General features: G+C 41.4%; 1 protein-coding gene across 5 annotated transcripts in view; it reads left to right on the top strand.

Annotated features, from left to right (window-relative positions):
* Positions 1-17,369, top strand: part of tbc1d12b (TBC1 domain family, member 12b) — a 114,050-nt gene that overhangs the window by 52,497 nt on the left and 44,184 nt on the right. For 3 of the 5 annotated variants that reach the window (XM_078565996.1, XM_078565997.1, XM_078566001.1), the window contains exon 2: positions 8,651-8,774. In XM_078565996.1, the coding sequence (XP_078422122.1) occupies positions 8,651-8,774 (124 nt within the window). The remainder of the gene's footprint in view (positions 1-8,650; positions 8,775-17,369) is intronic. The other 2 variants (XM_078565998.1, XM_078566000.1) reach the window with 1 other exon arrangement.

The raw sequence follows: 17,369 nt of genomic DNA on the forward strand, positions 1-17,369 counted from the left end.
ATATCTTTCGGATGTCCCAACATATCTCTTAGTCAGTTAATTAGCTTTGAAGTATAGTCACTGCTATTTTGTGGATAGTCATTGCAGTCAGTTTGTACACAGATTGCACAAACAGCAAATTAAATAAATGGCTAATCTATATTTGGTTGTGTTGGATGATGGATAAATGATTAAGATGCCAGAAAAACTCACCTGTTCTTCTTTAAAATAGAGCCATGGGATCTTTTGTGTCCATCTGATAGGGAAGATGAAGACTTAGTTTAACATCTTGTCCAAAAGGCAGGACTTCTGACAGTGCAGCACTCCCTCAAAGCTGCATTCACTCATGAGCCTTGCATCAGTGCTCAAGCCCTTTACTGGGGCTTGAACTCTTAAATTTATGACTGAGGCGAGAGTGCAATCCAATGAGCCAAAGCTGACACCAAGTATATTGGATTATTTGTCTATGAAAGGTGTTGAGCCTGTTCTTGTTCTCTCCATCGTTCACACAACTTTGCAGCAAAGGATATTTTTTTCCTCCACCCCGGTCCAGGGATTAGTTAGGTTTGAACAATTGTCCCCATAAACTCCGTGTTTACAGGGAATCAAACTTGAGACCCAAGCTTTTTGATATAGCCATAAAATTATACAGTTGCTGAAGCCCTCATGCTGGAAATTGTATACATTTTTCTGGTCTGTTCTGGCTGGTTTCCTTTGAGATTTGAATAACTCAGCCTTTACCATCGGCTGTGTCAGAGGAAGAAGTCATAGAATCATAGAAAGTTTATGGCACAGAGAGAGGCCACTTGGCCCACTGTGTCTGCACCGGCTGAAAAATGAGCCACCCTTCCTAATCGCACAGAATTTGTTCCATAGCCCTGCAGTTATCGCGCTTGAGGTGCATATCCAGTCACTTTTTAAATGAGTTGAGGGTTTCTATCTCCACTACACTTTTGGGCAGTGAGTTCCAGACGCCCACAGCACTCTGCGTGAAAACGCCTTTCCTCATCTCCCCTCTAATTTTTCTACCAATCACTTTAAATCTATCACCCCTAGTCACTGGCCACTCTGCTAAATTAAATGTGCCCTTCCCATCTACTCTATCCAGACCCCTCACAATTTTGTACATCTCAATCAAATCTCCCCTCGGCTTCCTCTGTTCCAATGGGAATAACCCCAGCCTCTCCAATCTTTCCTCATAGCTGCAATTTTCCAGTCCTGGCAACATCCTAGTACAACTCCTCTACCCCAATTACATCTTTTCTGTGATGTCATGTGACCAGAACTGCACACAGTACTCAAGTTGTGGCCAAACTAATGTTTTATATAGTTCCACCTTAACCTTCCTGCTCATATATTTTATGCCTTGGCTAATAACAGAGGTTTTTAATGCCTTCTTAACCACCTTATTAGCCTGTCCTGGTACCTTCAGGCATCAATGGACATTCACTCCAATATCCTTCACTTCCTCTACTTCTCTCAGTATCCTTCCATTTATTGTGTGATCCATTGCCTTGTTTGACCTCCCCAAATTCATCACCTCATACTTCTCTGGGTTGAATTCCATTTGACATTTTTCTGCCCAATTGACCAGTCCATTGATATCTTCCTGCCATCTGCAGCAACCCTCCTCACTATCTACTGCATGGCCAATTTTTTTGTCGCCTGCAAACTTGATCATTTCCCCTACGTTTACTTCCAAGTCATTAATATATATCACAAAAAGCAGGGGGCCTAGTACTGAGCCCTGCAGGACCCCACTGGAAACAGCCTTCTAGTCACAAAAACATTCATTAACAATTACCCTTTGTTTCCTGCCACTAAGCCAGTTTAGTATCCAGCTTGCTACATTTCCCCAGGATCCCATGAGTTTTTTTAACCAGTCTGCCATGTAGGACCTTGTCAAAAGCCTTGCTAAAATCTGGTGTAGACCAATTAACTACACTGCCTTCTTCAATCCTCCTTGTTACTTCCTCAAAAAAAACAATCAAATTAGCCAGACATGACCTTCCTTTAACGAATCCATGCTGACTGTCCCTGATTAATCCATGCCTTTCCAAGTGACAGTTTATCCTGTCGTTCCGAATTGATTCCAATAATTTGCCCACTACCGAGGTTAGACTGACTGGTTTGTAATTATTCGGTTTATCCCTCGCTCCCTTTTTAAATAAAGGTACAACGTTAGCAGACCTTCAATACCCCGGCATCTCACTTGTATCCAATGAGGATTGGAAAGTGATGGTCTTCCACTATTTCCTCCCTGGATCCTTTTAACAGCCCAGTGGTACATTTCATCCGGCCCTGGTGATTTATCCACTTTCAAGGATGCTAATCCCCCTTAATACTTCCTTTCCCCCAATGTTTATCATATCCAATACTTCACACTCCTCCTTCTTAACGCCAATATCTGCATTGTCCCCCTCTTGTGAAGACAGGTGCATAGTATTCATTTTAAGAACCATACCCACATCCTCTGCCTCTACACAGGTTACCTTTCTGGTCTTTTATGGGCCCTACTCTTCGTTATCCTCTTACTTTTAATGTATTGATAAAACATCTTTGGGTTCTCATTGATTTTGCTTGCCAGTATTCTTTTTTGCCCTCTTTGCTTTCCCAATTTCCTTTTTCATTTCACCCCTCCTCTTTCTATACTCCTTGACTTTCTGTAGTATTGAGCTCCTGGTGTCTGACATAAACTTTCCTTTTTGCCTTATCTTACCCTGTAAGCTCCTGGACATGCATGGGGCTCTAGATTTGGCCATCCCACCCTTTTTCTTTGTGGGTAGATGTTTCCTCTGAACCTCTTGAACCTCCCCTTTGCCTCCCACTGCTCTGATAATGATTTACCTTCAAGTAGCTCTTTCCAGTCCATTTTTGCTAAATTATTCCTCGGATTAGTAAAATTGACCTTGCCCTAGTTTAGGACTTTAATTCCTGTTTTATCTTTGCCATTTTCCATAATCATGTTAAAACTAACTGAATTCTGATCACTATCACCAAAATGCTCTCCCACTGTCACTGCTTCAAGAGAGGTAGAGCTGGGTGTTGTCGGCACACGTGAAAACTGATGCTGTGTTTTTGGATGATGTTGCTGAGGGGCAGCATATAAATGAGAAATAGAAGGGGGCCAAGGATAGCTCCTTGAGGGACACCAGAGGTAGCATTATGGGAGTGGGAAGAGAAACCAATGCAGTTGATTCTTTGGCTATGATTATATAAGAATGGGACCAGGCAAGTGCTGTCCTACCTAGCTTGCACAACAGTGGCATGAGGCCTTGGAGGGGGGATGGTTTTTTTTTTCCGCATTTGTTCATGGAATGTGGACATTGCTGGCTAGGCCAGCATTTATTGCCCGTCCCTAATTGCTCTTTGAAAAGGTGGTGAAGGGCCACCGCATTGAACCACTGTAGTCCATATATGTAAATGAGTACATGCAAGGAGTATGGCAAATAAAGCTGATGAGCTGAGGACATAGGCAGATGTGCGACAGCATGATATCATCTCTATAACGGAAACTTGGCTTAAAGAGGGGCAAAAATGGCAGCTCAACATCCCTGGATATAGAGTTTTCAGGCAGGATAGAGAAGGGGTTAAAAAAGGTGGGGGTTTAGCATTATTGATTGAAGAATCAATTACAGCTGTGAGGAGGGATGATATATTAAATGAGGCCTCAAATGCGGCCATGTGGGTTGAACTCAGAAATAAAGGGGCAGCCATACTGCTAGGAGTGTACTATAGACCCCCAAATAGTGAAAGGGCGTTAGAAAAGGAAATATAGAAACTAGGAGCAGGAGTAGGCCATTCGGCCCTTCGAGCCTGCTCCCCCATTCATTATGATCATGGCTGATCATCCAACTCAATAGCCTGCTCCCGCTTTCTCCCCATACCCTTTGATCCTTTTCACCCCAAGAGCTATATCTAACTCCTTGAAAGCATACAATGTTTTGGTCTCAACTACTTTCTGTGGTAACGAATTCCACAGGCTCACCACTCTCTGGGTGAAGAAATTTCTCCTCATCTCAGTCCTAAATGGTCTACCCCATATCCTCAGACTGTGACCCTTGGTTCTGGACTCCCTCACCATCAGGAACACCCTTCCTGCAACTACTGTGTCTAGTCCTGTTAGAACTTTATAGGTTTCTATGAGATCCCCCCTCATTCTTCTGAACTCCAGTGAATATAATCCTAATCGACTCAATCGCTCCTCATACATCAGTTCCGTCATTCCAGGAATTAGTCGGGTAAACCTTCACTACACTCCCTCTATAGCAAGTACATCCTTCCACAGATAAGGAGACCAAAACTGCACCCAATATTCCAAGTGTGGTCTCACCAAGGCTCTGTACAATTGCAGCAAGACATCCCTGTTCCTGTACTTGAATCCTCTGGGTATGAAGGTCAACATACCATTTGCCGCCTTTACCGCCTGCTGCACCTGCATGCTTACCTTCAGCGACCGGTGTACAAGGACAACCAGGTCTCATTGCACATCCCCCTCTCTCAATTTATAGCTATTCAGATAATAATCTGCCTTCCTGTTTTTGCTACCAAAATGGATAACCTCACATTTATCCACATTATACTGCATCTGCCATGCGTTTGCCCACTCACTCAGCTTGTCCAAATCACATTGAAGCATCTCTGTATCCCCCTCAGCTCACCCTCCCACCCAGCTTTGTGTCATCTGCAAATTTGGAGATATTAAATTTAATTCCCTCATCTGAATCATTAATATATGTTGTGAATAACTGGGGTCCTAGCACTGATCCCTGCGGTACCCCACTAGTCACTGCCTGCCATTCGGAAAAAGACCCGTTTATTCCTACTCTTTGTTTCCTGTCTGCCAACCAGTTTTCTATCCATCTCAATACACTACCCCGAATCCCATGCGCTTTAATTTTACATGCCAATCTCTTATGTGGGACTTTGTCGAAAGCCTTCTGAAAGCCCAAATAAACCACACCCACTGGCTCCCCCTCATCAATTCTACTAGTTACATCCTCGAAAAATTCCAGTAGATTTGTCAAGCATGATTTCTCTTTCATAAATCCATGCTGACTCTGCCCAATTCTGCCACTGTTTTCCAAGTGCTCAGCTATTAAATCTTTTATAATGGACTCTAGAATTTTCCCCACTACCGATGTCAGGCTGACTGGTCTATAATTCCCTGTTTTCTTTCTGCCTCCCTTTTTAAATAGTGGGGTTACGTTAGCTCTCCTCCAATCTGTAGGAATTGTTCCAGAGTCTATAGAATCTCGGAAGATGACCACCAATGCATCCACTATTTCTAGGGCCACTTCCTTAAGTACTCTGGGATGTAGATTATCAGGCCCCAGGGATTTATCAGCCTTCAATCCCATCAATTTCTCCAACACCATTTCCCTACTAATACTGATTTCTTTCAGTTCCTCCCTCTCACTAAACCTGGTGTTCCCCAACATTTCTGATATGTTATTAGTGTCCTCCTTTGTGAAGACAGAACCAAAGTATGTATTTAGTTGGTCAGCCATTTCTTTGTCCCCCATTATAAATTCCCCTGTTTCTGATTGTAAGGGACCTACATTTGTCGTCTTCAATCTTTTTCTCTTCATATACCTATAGAAACTTTTACAGTCAGTTTTTTATGTAGGCAAATTTCTGAGTGCAAAAACAATAGGGCAGTGATAGTTGGCGACTTCAATGACCCGAATATCAGTTCGGATACAAACAGTATGAAGAGCACAGAGGGCACAAAATTCTTGAATTGCATTCAAGAATTTTTTTAGCCGGCATGGAACAAGCCCAATGAGAGGGGGCAGAATTCTAGATTTAGTCTTAGGAAATGAAGCTGGGCAAGTGGATGAAGTAGCAGTGGGGGACCGTTTTGGAGATGGTAACCATAATAGTTAAATTTAGCATCATTATGGAAAAGGACAAAAGTTTTTAGTTGGGGCAAGACAAATTTTACAAAGCTGGGAGGTGAACTGGCGAAAGTGGACTGGATACAGCTACTAAAAGGAAAAAGTGTAAAATCAGAGGGAGGCATTCAAAAGCGCGATTCTACGAGCACCTTTACCTTTCATCTCACGGTTCCCACAGACAAGCTGTCTTTACTAACTTCCACCGCCCCCCCCCCCCCCCAAACACCAATTTAATTAGTCATGGGGACACATACACACAGCCTTCTTTACAGAATACCACCATATTCCCAAAAATATTATCCAGGTTCACATAGAGCAAAGCAGCTTGAATCACATCCCACCTTAAGACTCACTCCCTCCACAGCAGTGCGCACCATATACAAGATGTGCTGCAGCAACTCACCAAGCCTCCTTTGACTGCACCTTCCAATCTTTACCACTTAGAAGGACAAGGGCAGCAGACGCAAGAGGCACCACCACCTGCAAGTTCCCCTCCAAGCCACGCACTATTCTGACTTGGAATTATATTGCTGTTCCTTCACTGTTGCTGGGTCAAAATCCTGGAACTCCCTTCTTAACAGCACTCTGGTTGTACCTGCATCACATGGACTGCAGCAGTGCGGAAGGTACTCACCATCACCTTCTCAAGGGCAGTTGGGGATGGGCAACAAATGATCACATGAGGACGAATAAGAAAAAAATGACTGTGGGGCATTTTGCCTCATAACACAGTTTTGAGAACATATTGCAAAATTGGTAGAATCTGCACTAAAATGTAATTAAAATAACTAGGTTTGATATCCAAAAATTTTGTAGTTATTTTTGGGGTTTAGTCGCATTGTTTATACTAGTTATAGTCTTCTTTTCTCCAGTGTGATTCCAAGTATGATGGCAGCTTGTTCAATTGGCAGTTGTGTGTTTGGAGTCTGGAGAGTGAATCTTGATGGGATTATTCAGTAAAGGTGGAGAAATTCTTGTTGCAGTATCGTGGTCAAGCCAAATCATGATGTCAACAATTGCATAATTTGAACAAGTAACAAGTTGAGTAGCGTTCAGGAATGGGAACTTTAATATTTCTCCGCCCACCCTCTCCCCAAAATAAACCTGTGGATAAATATGGTCAATGTGTTTCAAACTCACTGCTGAGTCAGAAGGTCATGGGTTCAAGCCTGGTTCTAAACATTGAGTACAACATCTTGGCTAACACTTTATCTAACGCAGTACTGGGAGCTGTGAACCACTAAATAGAGAATATCTGACCAGTCATGACGTTCCTAGGGCTTTGTTGTGTACAAATTGGCTGCATCATATGCCATCACAGTGACTATGCTTCAAGATAATTCATTGAATGAAATTCTTGGGATATCCTGGGGATATGAAAGGCATATAAATGCAAGTTCATTCATTTTTAAAAATTGTCACTTTGGAAACTTCATTGGCTGAATTCAGCTATGGCAAAGTGAAACTTTTCTGCCTGCCTTATGAATATCCATCTTGTGCTGTGCAAGCCGTTTGAGTAGTTCCCTTTATGTTCAAGAATCTTGAAATGGATATAGAGTAAATGAAATTTAAAATGCCTCAATGGCTTGTTCTGTGCTATAGCAGAAAACTCTATAATGAGATTGTGATCTCATTCAGCTGTATCTCTTTGAGGGCTGTGGTAGAATTTTTGTATTATACTGTTTTACATTTGTAGGAAGTATGGACACTAACTACTCAGTATGCTCCTTTGGTTTTCTTTTCATTCCAGTTCTGTAATAATTCACAATACTCAGTTTAAGAGAAACATCCTGTGTTTGAAAGCTGCAGTGGATCTGACTACCTGGTAGATTGGTTGCTTGATTGAATATATGTAACAAAATGAATTGTTGATGCATGTGCATAAAACAAAAACTTACAACTTTTAAGTGATAAATATTACCATTAAAAGTGTAGCATGTAGACTTCACCTTGTTTAAGCATGTTTGCATGTCTTGATGCTCAGATGAAGACAGTGTCATTACAATTGAACACAATTACAGCACTGTATGAACATTGTTACTGAGTCCAATGATTTTATACTTTATATGTATTTGACCACTATGTCCTGTGTATTACTGTAACTATGATGAAATATTGCAACACTTCATGAACTCTGTAGGCCTTCACCCATGAAGGGTCTACAGTCGCTAAGATATTTGCCCTTTCCTGTAGAGTTCCTCCTAATCTTTTAATTATTCAACTGAGAGCCCAGATCCTGATCAGAAACATAACATTCTCTTAAGCTGATGTGCAAATAAATTTGCCTTTGTACTTCATTGATACTGGCTGCCCAGAGTGATGCAAGATTCAGATGCAGCCCTCTGAATCAGTTTTATTTGAACAAAATCTGTTCTATATCCAAGTGAAACTTTGTCTTCACTAACTTGAATTGTTCTGTTGGTTTGCTCTTCCTTGTTATGTGACCTCTACTACAGTTGTCAAAACCTAGTGCTATATGAGTGTTTTGATATGTTTAGATTTCCTTAACAGTATAGTCATCAAGTAATATGACATTTCTTTGTATTCTTGATATGTACGTCATTGGTGGGGCCAAAGACGTAAACTAATATATATCCATTATTTAAAGAAACTCTTACAGGGTACAAAAGCTGTGATACATGGAACTGTGTTGAAACAATTTGATTTTGCCTTCTATGTTTGTTAATGTAGAACAAATCTGAAATGTTTGCTAATACTTTTCTGAAATGAGTGAAATCACTGATCAGTGTTTCCTTGCTCTTGTTTCTTAGAAGCTTTTTTACCAAGAAGACAAAGGAACCCATTCCTTCTGCTTTTAGTGCTCCCGGCTGGAAGTTATTTGGGAAAATTCCACCAAGGGAAAATTCACAGAAGGATTCCAAAACAATACAACAGGTATACATTTAAAAGAAAATTCTAAGTGTACCAATGTGTCTTGCAGAGTATACTTGCTTAGATTAAAGATGTTCTGTTCGCTGCCTGGCCTGTGGTAGATAGCTTTCAGTAATTTGAAGTTAATCTGTTGGTTACACGTGCTTTCATTACAAAATCTGTGATCTGCTGTAGCAATGACAAACGTAAATGATAAATATTTTATATGAATAACATCAAATGTTTTAAAAAGTATGAATATTAACAGAAATTTGTATAGATAGAAACATGAAGCATGAAAAGTTAAAATTGTAAATTTGATGTTTCCTGAAAAAACAAAATCATTGGAATAAGGAGCAGAATTGTTAATGGGTAACAAAAACAGAATTACCTGGAAAAACTCAGCAGGTCTGGCAGCATCGGCGGAGAAGAAATCAGTTAACGTTTCGAGCCTTCATGGCCCTTCGGCAGAACTGAAGCATTGTTAATGGGTAAATGGAGACAAACTGCACAATTTGCCATGTAGCTAAAAGACCCATTGGTAAGGAAACAATAGAAATTGAATTCCAAATGTGCTGCAACGCTTTTTCCATAATGTGTTGCACTCGTATAGTGGAATTCTTTTACATGGCTGCAAGGGTTGCTTTATCTGAAGTCAAAGTGGTGTAAGATGGTAGCAGCTGATCTTTCACAGCAATGATTCTTCATCTTGCACTGAGTGTTTTAATTCCAATGCTGTGAGGTGTACTTGAGTTGTTTCCAGATCACTTATCCTCATAGTTCTGTAGGTGGAAAGGTTTTAGTGTTATCTCCATGTTTCTGTTTTATTTGATGGCCAATGGCAAAGAAGTTGGGGAGTAGTTTCCACTTTGGATGCAGTTAACGATCTGGGCACGAAGTCCATCCACTTTGGGAAGTTTTTTTTTTGTTTCTGCTCAAACTTATTTGTTTATCCACAAACTCAATTTGCTATGAATCAGTGCATTTTAAAGCCTAATTTCAAAAAATGTCCTTCATATTTAATGGCAGTAAACTAGGTATGGGGTGCCAGTCAAGTGGGCTGATTTGTCCTGGATGGTGTCAAGCTTCTTGAGTGTTGTTGGAGCTGTACTCATCCAGGCAAGTGGAGAATATTCTATCACACTTCTGATTTGTGCCTTATAGATGGTGGACAGACTTTGAGGAGTCAGGAGGTGAGTTACTCGCTGCAGGATTCCTAGCCTCTGACCTGCTCTTGTAGCCACAGTATTTATATGGTTAGTCCAGTTCAGTTTCTGGTCAATGGTAACCCCCGGGATGTTGATAGCAGGGGGATTCAGCGATGATAATGCCATTAAATGTCAAGGAGCGATGGCTAGATTCTCTCTTGTTCGAGATGGTCATTGCGTGGCACGCATGTTACTTGCCATTTGTCAGCCCAAGCCTGGATAGTGTCCAGGTCTGATTGCATTTTGACATAGACTGTACAATATTTTTCAAAAATCATTTCTCCCCTGAAGACTCTGACCACTGCTGAAGTACAACATCACAGATACACTTTCTATACTTGTTTCCCATATGCTGTATGATTTGCCCTTGCTTTTACCCCTGTCTATACAGTGACTTTGGGGCCAATTTTATCCACAGACTATTCCTGTACTGTCTCCCCATTATTGTCGTGAAGTATAGCCAGTTGATCCTTAGGCTTGGCATTCCTCTGTATGAGTAGCACAATTTCTCAAGCGTTCATTCATCAGCCATGAACATACCCAGCGCAAGAGACCCCTTTCTAAACTGTGCTTTTCCTAAGGCTCACTTTATGCCCTCAGGAGTGATTACATCTTCTACCCAAGCCAATATTTCAGGCTAAACTGGACTGTGCTCAACCTTGCTGTCCTATTCCACATGAGTTGAGTTTCAAAGTCCATATTCTCCCTGTCACCCAGACTGTCCGCTTCTCCCTCTGTAACATTGCCTGTCGCTGACCATGCCTCAGCCCTTCTGCTGCTAAAAGCTACATTCATGTAAACTATTGCAGCACTGTCCTGTGCAGCCTCCCATCTTCTAGCCTCCATAAACTTAAGCTTGCCCAAAACTCTGCCAGTATTCTAACTCTCACAAAGTCATGTTCACCCATCTCACCAATGAGTTAGTTGGCCTACACGGCTCCTGGACCACCAATGCCTCCACTTTAAAATACTCCATCTTTATGTTCAGGTCCTGCCACGTCCTTGCCCCACCCTATCTCTGTAATCTCCTTCAGCACTCCAACTCTGTGTTCCTCAAGTTATTGCCTCTTATACATTCCTCAATGCCTTCAACCATTAAAGCTCTTAGATCTGGAATTCCGCACCTCTACCTCTCTCTACCCCTTTAAGCTACTTAAAACCTACCTCTTCGACAATCTTTTGGTCACCTGTCCTAATATCTCCTCCTTTGGCTCAGTTACATTTTTATATAGCCCCTTAAATGTAGTAACTTAATATCCCTAAGACATCATGTTCTTCTCCCATCAACCTAATCTTCTGCTTTTGAGAGCAACTAGACCTGGGTTGAAATCTATGGCTCCCCATCAGGTATTCAGGATAGTTTACTTGAAACAATTTTGTGGTCCCCACTGAGAAGATTCTCCTGGAGTGTAAGATACCTTGGAAAAAAGGTGAAGACAAACACAACACCAGCAGGGTAAAAGTAAACTGATTTAATTTTCATTTCTGGCTGTAAACGCTCCTAAATGTGGCTAGGTCCACCCACTGCTTGAGGAGGAAGAGTTGTGGGGAATGCATGACTCTTGATGGGTTGTTTACGTGCAAAACACAATGACCTTTAATAACCATGCTTTGTTACTGTTCAGTCAGTTCTCTCGTGTGGTATTCCATGCTAATTTTATGACAGGCAAGGAGACCAAGTTCTTGCTTTGTATTATTATTACAATATTATTTTGACTTTGATTTTAAATGAAACTGCTGCCTTCTGCAGATATCAATACAATTGGGGTGCTTCAGAAAACAAAGTTATGCCTTTGGGCTGAAGTATTTAATTTCCTCAACACAAGCATGTGATTCAATTACATCTGTTATACATTTTTCTCATTTCACTGAAATCTTGAGAGTTAAAGTATTTTTTAAATTCTGATGGGAAAACCATTCCGATAATTAAACATTAATTTTTGTATTTTCTTGTGGCACTAATTTTTTTAAATTCATTTACGGGATTTGGGCATTGCTGGCTAGGCCAGCATTTATTGCCTATCCCTAATTGCCCTTGTGATTGTGGTGGTGAGCTGCCGCCTTGAACCGCTGCAATCCAGTGTAGGTACACCCACTGTGCTGTTAGGAAGGAAGTTCCAGGATTTTGACCCAGCAACAGTAAAGGAAGAGCAATATATTTCCAAGTCGGGATGTTGTGTGGCATGGAGGGGAGCTTCTAGGTGGCGGCGTACCCGTGTGTCTGCTGCCCTTGCCTTTCTAGATGGTGGTGGTCATTGGTTTGGAAGGTGCTGCCTAAGGAGCCTTGGTGAATTTGTGCAGTGCATATTGTAGATGATGCACATTGCTGCCACTGTTCATCGATGGTGAAGGGAGTGATGTTTGTGGAAGGGGTGCCAATCAAGCGGGCTGCTTTGTCCTGCATGGTGTCAAGTTTGAGTAGTGTTAAAGCTGCACTCATCCAGACAGGTGGAGAGTATTCCATCACACCCCTGACTTGTGTCTTGTAGATAGTGGACAGGCTTTGGGGAGTTAGGAGGTAAGTTAGTCACTGCAGGATTCCTAGCCTCTAACCTGCTCTTTTAGCCACAGTATTTATTTGGCTAGTCCAGTTCAGGTTCTGGTCAATGGTAACCCTTGGGATGTTGATCGTGGGGGATTCAGTGATGGTAATGCCATTGAATATCAAAGGTCGAAGGTTGTATTCTGTCTTGTTGGACATGGTCATTGTGTGGTACTTGTGCAGTGCAAATGTTACTTGCCACTTGTCAACCCAAGCCTGGATATTGTCCAGGTCTTGCTGCATTTGGACATGGACTGCTTCAGCAAGACCTGCTGACAAGTGGCAAGTAACATCTGGACCACACAAGTGTCAGGCAATCACTACCTCCAGCGAGAGAATCTAACCGTCACCCTTTGACATTCAATGCATGCTGAATCCTCCACTGTCAACATCCTGAGCGTTACCATTGACCTGAAACCAAACTGGACTAGCCAGATAAACCTCCAGTCAAAATACAGTATCTCTCGAAAAGAAAACTTTGTCCTTTTTATTGAAGCTAATGAAGGAACTATGGAAGAAACCACAAATTTATTAATTTATTACAGATGTAGATTATAGCGCTATCGGTATGACTGGACGTGAGTCAAGTTCAGCATAGGTTTGGATACATGTAAGTCTAAAATATTGAGCTGGTAATTTGCTTTGAAAATTGGATGTGGCTGAAGATCTCATACTTTGTGTAAACTGAGCCTTTGCTCTAGGTTTCAATTGAAAGATATGGAGCGTGTCTGCAAACCTTAGCAAATGGAGATTTATTTACCAACTCTTTAGAATCTTTTTTATTCATTTTAGGGCAGGTTTAAGGTTAGAATAGTTTAAAACAGATGCCTGGGCTGAATTTTTAAGATTGGCTTTACATATTGTGTGTCTGTAATTTACAATAAAAGCTGTAACGAGAGGTTTGGATGTGATATTTTGTTGTTCTGATTGCTTATACCTTCCTCCAGTTGCCAAATACTACAAGCACAGGCACCATATTGAGCAAATCTTCACCTTTAATGTTTGGTTGCAAATCTCCAGATACTGCCAGAGCCTAAACTTATCAGTCTATAAAACATTCTCCCTTTATAGTTTAGTCAGAGAATCAACTTTCTCAATGGACATATTGTTGTCAGTTTTCCTTTTGCATGTCTCACCAATAGCTGCCACTACCTACTTTTCATGGCTGCATCATACATGCAAGCTTAAACAAGCACCAGCTGATCACCAACTTCAAAAAAGCTGAAAACTCTACAGTAGCCTTGAATGTAAGATTGACATTTGAAAACACTTAATTGCACTACCTAAGTGGGGCATACCTAAGCTGTACATACGCCAAAATTCCTTCACACATTTATGGATTATTTTGACCAGTGCATGAAAACCTGAAAGAATTCACGTGTATGAAAGCACAAGGTTTAATTTCTAAAACTGAGGGCTAGTAGCTAAATACGGCTTTTGCAAATTTCTGTGACACTTGCGACCACTTAACAAGAAAACGATTTTAAATCTGATGGCAATCCTTCTCCTGCAATCTAGGTATTTTTTTTTAGTTATCTTATATAAGCATTATGTGCATTATTCCATTGAACTATTATCTGCATGTGAAGCCACTAACCATTGTTGCAGTTGTACTCTAGGCACATTACTACACATCTGGAATGCCAGCTTGTATCAGGACTTCTCAGTGACCTGCAGCAGGTCTCTATAAACTAATCCTCTGACTCAACTTGCAGTACAAAAATAAGCATTTTACAAATACTTAAAAAATGTGTTTAGTTGGGATTCAATTGTTTGAAAATTCCAATTGGATTTTTAAAAATGTCGCTGGCTAGGTTACCATTTGTTTCCCATCCCTAATTGCCCTTGAGATGGTGGTAGTGAGCCACCTCCTTGAACCACTGCAGTCCATGTGGTGTAGGTACACCCACAGTGCTGTTAGGGAGGGAGTTCCAGGATTTTGGCCCAGCGACAGTGAAGGAACGGCAATGTGTTCCAAATCAGAGTGGTGTGGGGTTTGGTGGGAAACTTGCAGGTAGTGGTGTTCCCATGTATCTGCTGGCCTTTTCTTTCTAGATGGTAGAGTCGTGCTTTTGAAGGAGCCTTGTACAATTAGATCATTTTTTTCTTTGACTTCATTACAGCAGTAAATTAATTAGAGCCTTCAGAGTGTGAAAAAAATCATACACTGATTGCTTTCCTTGTGATAATAGCAAGATGGAAAATTCCACAATTGCCAGCTATTATCTCGTGCATTCTTTTGACTCCTTTGTGCAAGTTGAGTTTAACTTCTGTCCCACTCTTAGTGTAGTGCACTCCAGCACTCAATTTAATATGACCCTTCTACAGTGAGATTTATTTACACTGATCTTTACTAAGTCAAATGGCGGAGTAATATAAACTGACACCTTGATGTCGAATGTATTCCTCCTGATTGCCTTGTCAAATATAATTAAATTCATGAGAAGCAGGCAAATAATGTTTCCCATGTATTTGTATATCTTTCAGTTGTATTAACATTCAAAAAGTGGGGGCATTGTATTGAAGTCAAAAACAAGAGGAAAAAAATGGTTCATTTTGAATACCTTTTGTCTGAATTTAATGCCTGAAATATCCAATTAAAATGTATAATTAATCTTGTACTGAGGTTCTTAGAAGCATAATTTTTTAAACTTCTTGGAGAAGAAAAGGTTGAGGCAAAATTTGATAGAAGTGTTCAAAATCATAAGGGATCTAGACAGAGTGGATAGAGATAACCTGTTCCCATTGACAAAGATTGAGAATCAAAGGACATAGATGTATAGTGATTGGTGAAAAAAACCAAAGAAGAAGTGAAAAAAAATTTACATAGCGAATGGTTGTGACCTGGAATGCACTGCCTGTAAAGGTGTTGGAGGCAATTTCAATCATGATTTTCAAAAGAGAATTAGATAAGCACCTGAAGGGGGAAAAAGTTTACAGGGCTATGGGGAAGATGTGGGACTGAGACTAGCTAAATTGTTCTTGTAGGGAATGGCCATGGGCTCAATGGACCGAAAAGCCACCTTCTGTGCTGTAACCATTCTATGATTACAAAATCCAATTAGGCCTGACAGGGATATGCTGTGAATAATAGGGAGATCTAATGTGTTTCTCTGCTGGCCAATCGATTCATACCTTCTCTACAAGTCCATGTGAAAATACAGAACCATGAAAAGCACTAAATAAAATGAATAATAAAGGACATTTGAAGCTTCATTTCCCTAATGACATCATAAAGCTATCCTTGTGTTATCTGTTATGGTAAGTTTTAATTTGGAAAACAAGGTGCAATGTGCAGAACTCAAACAAGTTTAACAAAAGTAAGAGATGATCAACTAAACCAGGAAGAAATGTTAGAATTGGCAAGCCACGGTTTAATAGCCAGAGTACCCTAGAATGAAGCAAAAATTGAGGGAGGCTACAGTTTTTTATGTAGTTGTTCATGGGATTGGCAAGGCCAGCATTTATTGCGCATCCATAGTGCCCTTGAGGTGGTGGTGAGCTGCCTTCTTGAACCGCTGCAGTCCATGTGGCGTAGATACACCCACTTGCTGTTAGGGAGGGAATTCCAGGATTTTGATCCAGCGACAGTGAAGGAATAGTGCTATAGTTCCAAATCAGGCTGGTATGCAGCTTGGAGGGCAACTTGCAGGTGGCGGTTCTCCCCTGTGTCTGCTGCCCTTGTCCTTCTAGGTGATGGAGTTCACTGGTTTGGAAGGTGCTTTTGTTAGTTGCTGCAGTGCCTCTTGTACATGGTATACACTGCTGCCATTTGCTTGGTGGTGGAGGGAATTAATGTTGAAGGTGGTGGATGGATGCCAGCCAAGTGGACTGCTTTGGCTTGAATGGTGTCAAACTTCCTGAGAATTGTTGGAGCTGCACTTATTCAGGCAAGTGGAGAGTATTCCATCACACTCCTGGTTTATGGCTTGTAGATGGTGAACAGGCTTTGGGAGGTCAGGAGGTGAGTTACCCTCTGCGGAATTCCCAGCCTCTGACCTGCTCTTGTAGCCACAGTACTTGTATGGTTGGTCCACTTCATTTTCTGCTCCACTGGTAACCCGGAGGATGTTGATAAAGAAGGATTCAGTGATGGTAATGCCATTGAGTGTTAAGGGGAGATGGTTAGATTCTCTCTTGCGTTAGATGGTCATTGCCTGGCACTTGTGTGGCACAAATGCTACTTGTCACTTATCAGCTCAAGCCTGGAATGTAATCCAGGTCTTGCTGTATACAGACCCAGAATGCTTCAGTGTCTGAGGAGTCGCAAACAGTGCTGAACATTGTGCAATCATCTGTATCCCACTTCTGACCGTATGGAGGGGAGGCCAGTCATGAAGCAGCTGAAGATGGTTGTGCCTAGGAAATGACCCTGAGGAATTCCTGCAACGATGTCCTGGGCAGAGATGATTGACCTCCAACAACCATAGCCATCTTCCTTTGGGCTAGGTATTACTCCATCAGTGGAGAATTTTCCCCTTGATTCCCATGGACTTCAGTTTGTTAAGGTGGCTTGATGCCACACTCTGTCAAAGGCTGCTTTGGTGTCAAGGGCAGTTACTATCATCTCCCCTCCTGAGTTCAGCTCTTACTGGACCAAGGTTGTAATGAGGTCAGGAGTTGAGTGGCCCTGGCAGAAACTAAACTGAGCATCAGTGAGTAGGCTATTGCTAATTGAGTGCCATTTAACAGCACCGTCGATGAATCCTTCCATCATTTTGCTGATGGAGTGTAGACAGATGAGATAATTGGCCAGGTTGGATTTGTCCTTTTTGTGTACAGGACATACCTAAGCAATTTTCAACATTGCCTGATAGAAGCCAGTGTTGTAATTGTACTGGGACAGCTTGGCTAGGGGTGCAGTTAGTT

Source organism: Cetorhinus maximus, chromosome 20, assembly GCF_964194155.1.
Source record: "Cetorhinus maximus chromosome 20, sCetMax3.hap1.1, whole genome shotgun sequence".
Taxonomy (NCBI): domain Eukaryota; kingdom Metazoa; phylum Chordata; class Chondrichthyes; order Lamniformes; family Cetorhinidae; genus Cetorhinus; species Cetorhinus maximus.